Source organism: Cyphomyrmex costatus, unplaced genomic scaffold (genome assembly GCF_001594065.2).
Source record: "Cyphomyrmex costatus isolate MS0001 unplaced genomic scaffold, Ccosl1.0 scaffold42, whole genome shotgun sequence".
NCBI classification, from domain to species: Eukaryota; Metazoa; Arthropoda; class Insecta; order Hymenoptera; family Formicidae; genus Cyphomyrmex; species Cyphomyrmex costatus.
Genome location: NW_017278427.1, coordinates 98,333 through 101,538, shown reverse-complemented (window position 1 = coordinate 101,538; position 3,206 = coordinate 98,333). Strand labels below are relative to the sequence as shown.

The following is a 3,206-nucleotide window of genomic DNA, read 5'->3' as shown; positions in this document are numbered from 1 at the left end:
TGCTTACACCAAAAGCATCCAAGAAGTCTATCCCTATTATACATGAGACAATTAGAGTAGGCAATAACCAAACATCCATCTCGCGCACTATCCCCTCAAGTATTAAAGGCATTTTTATCCTCTCATGTATTTTTGCGATCTGTCCGTTCGCGGTGCGTATACAAATTTTCTCCGCGCGCTGTGTCTGCCACCCTAGGCGTCTCACGATCGCGATGCCCTCATCTCCTATAATCGTGCGATTATATCCCGTATCTACGAGAGCCATTAACGGAAAACCGGCAACGAAAATTCGGAAATACCTCAAAGATGGCAATTCCGACGGACGAAAAACTTTCCCCGAGTATTCTAATACATCGACCGGCAGAACACGGGTCTCACTTGATTCGACGGAGGTCGCACGGACCCGCTCTAACGACCCGCCTCCGCGTTTCCCGAACAGCTCGGACAATTTCTAGTCGTGACATTAGCCGCCCCGCAGCGGTAGCAATACAAGCGGCGCGCTTCTCCACACTCCCGCGCCCTATGACCAGTTTTCTCGCAATTCCAACATTTAATAGTGGTTGTGGACGTCGTATTTGCGGCACCGTCGGCAGTGGTCGAAGACGGAGCTGAAGGCCCCGCTCCGAACCGATTACTCCTGCGATTATTCGCGACTCCCGGCGCGGAGAATTCCGCGGCCGCGACTACCGGAGCACGCGGACTCTTCTTAGGCGGTCGGTAGGCTAAATCAGGAAATAAAGATCTCTCGGGGGTCGGCGGAGCACGGTAACGAGTCGCGGCCTCGTGGCTCACTTCCACACGTAAAGCCATTCACTCTAATGAGGCAAAATCGTAAAATTCGTCGCGCCGAATAACGATTTGTAAACGCGGCAACATATTAAGATGAGCGTAATTTAATTGCTCAGGCAGAGTCCACGGAGGGCAGAGTCTGTCAAATAAAGCCTGCATGCAGGTTAAGTAGTCAGCTACCGACTCCATCTCTCCCTGCGTGCGTCGTAAAATTTCATCCCGTAGCGCAAATTGAAAATCCGGATTCCCAAAACGACTACGCCACGCCCCCGCAAACTCGCTCCACGTTCTCCATTCGACACGTCGATTACGAAACCAATAAAGTGCAGTACCGGTCAGGAAGAAGGGCAAACATCTAAATAAATCCTCGTCGGCAACGGGAAATAACGCACGGCTCTCGTCAATACGCATGAGAAAGGCCTCCGCATCGCTTCCGCGCGTATCAGAAAACGTTATGTTCCATTTACGAAGAACATTATAAATTTCCCGAACAGAACTCGCCCCATTCGGCGCCAAGTGATCTCTATCAGATAACGGACTTAGGAGCGCGGCCGCGGTACTATCTCTCGCCGCACTCGCTCGAGGTGTCACGTTTTCCGTCAACCCCGGCGATGGACTGTCCGGACGTACCCGCTCCGTCGGCGAAGGACGCAGATGTCCTTCGCTAGGATCATTCGCGGTCGAAGAACGCAAAAGCGCGTCACTCGCGGGGGTACTCATCTCGTACCGGAGCAACCGAGCATGTAAAACAGCCGCACTCCCCTCGCTATCTAGCCCCCGTCGATCTAATTCTTCTTTCAGTTGACTTGCAGTCAGCTGATAGATCCATTCGTATTGCGCGCGCTTATCCGTCATCTTTACTAACAATTATTTTCCTCGGCAACGATATTAGACTATACTTGAGGATCACAACGGCAACGAAAATAAACTTAAATATGTGCGCTTTGCTGTGAAATTTCCTCCCCGGCAAGGTTGCTACTCAAAACTCAGACGCGAATACAAACGAAATCTCGCGCTCATAAACAGCTCTTATCCTTGGGTTAAGTCGCGAAATAATACTCTATATAATATTCGAAAACACACGTAAATAACGGTCGAGACACAGAAAGATTCTCACAGCGTTTCTCACAATACGAGAATCAAGGCAACAAGCGCGACCGAAATGCCGCAGAACGGCAACGGAGAGAAAAAAAAAAAGTACACTCGGCGCAAAACAATAATACGCGAAACGACCTATACACGTCGAGAATATTCTCGAAGAGAATTCCTATAAGTACCACTCACCGAAATTCCAGGGCCCTTCAATAAATTCACTTTACTTTAAAACTTTTAATTCTCAATTGAGACTCTGAATTGGGATCCTCAATCTCAATCCCTTCTTTTATTCCAAGAATAATAAAAAAAACTGAATATTATGTACTGCTGCAAGAAAGAAATCGGCCTATAAGAAATGTGAACAGAATAGCAAAGAAAAATGCACAAGAAAATACAAAAATATGCAAGATATACAAGAATACAAGAAATATGCAGGGAAATATATAAGAAAATGCAAAAATATAATATACAATATTACAAAAAATAATCTCTCAAATCTCTCTCGTTCTCCGAACCCGCAATCAAATTGTGTTATAATAAATCTTTTAACTCGAGTTATTAAATCTTTAAACTCGAGGCCCCACGTGTTGGGCGCCAAATTTGTGACCGTACTTTTAAGTGTCGGCACAACTTCGTCGCGTTCTCCTAAATAAGTCTATGGATGCGAAAGCTCTTATTTCAGATGAACAATACTTACTGGAGCAATAGTGCGGTCCGTTAATAATTCTCGCGTGATTCGAGATTTTACACAAGTTAACGAGTTATCTCGCTCAGCCAGGATCTTAGTCGCTATCAAAAATTCGTTGGGCGCCAGGCACGAGAGAGCGTGCCACTCTTCGCACAAATGTTAGATAAATTGCTCGGACAAAGAAATTATAGATTACGCGGATTCTCGCGACGGAACTAAACAACTAGCTCAGCCAACGGAATTGGCAGAGGGGAGTGGTTCGCGGTAAGCGGGAAAATTGTCGGAGAACGATAGAGAGGCTGAAATAAATGCACAATAAGTAATGATAACAAATAGAGAAGTCGATATATTTGTTCGAGACTGTACAAAAGTGTTCGAAAGAAAGTATGTTATAGCGTTGACCTTCCGCGCTCTGGTATGCGGCGCAATAACAATAAACTGACTATCAGTTGGCCGTCGACGACATGGAATAAATTCGGCAACAATTCGCCGAGCAAAATTTTGGTGATCAAATCTAGATCTTATTATGTCGACAATAAATTATTTCGTGAACAAGTACATCATATGAGTTTAAATGAGACGGCAACGGTTCTTTAATGCGCAATAACGCCAGCCTCGACTTTAAAGAAATCTC

At 45.8% G+C, this 3,206-nt stretch overlaps 1 protein-coding gene across 1 annotated transcript; it reads right to left on the bottom strand.

The window, feature by feature from the left end:
• Positions 1-408: 408 nt before the first annotated feature.
• On the bottom strand, positions 409-810 carry LOC108777247 (DNA-binding protein HEXBP-like). The gene has a single exon (XM_018544084.1). The coding sequence runs from the start codon at positions 808-810 to the stop codon at positions 409-411; it is 402 nt and encodes a 133-aa protein (XP_018399586.1).
• Positions 811-3,206: the final 2,396 nt, after the last annotated feature.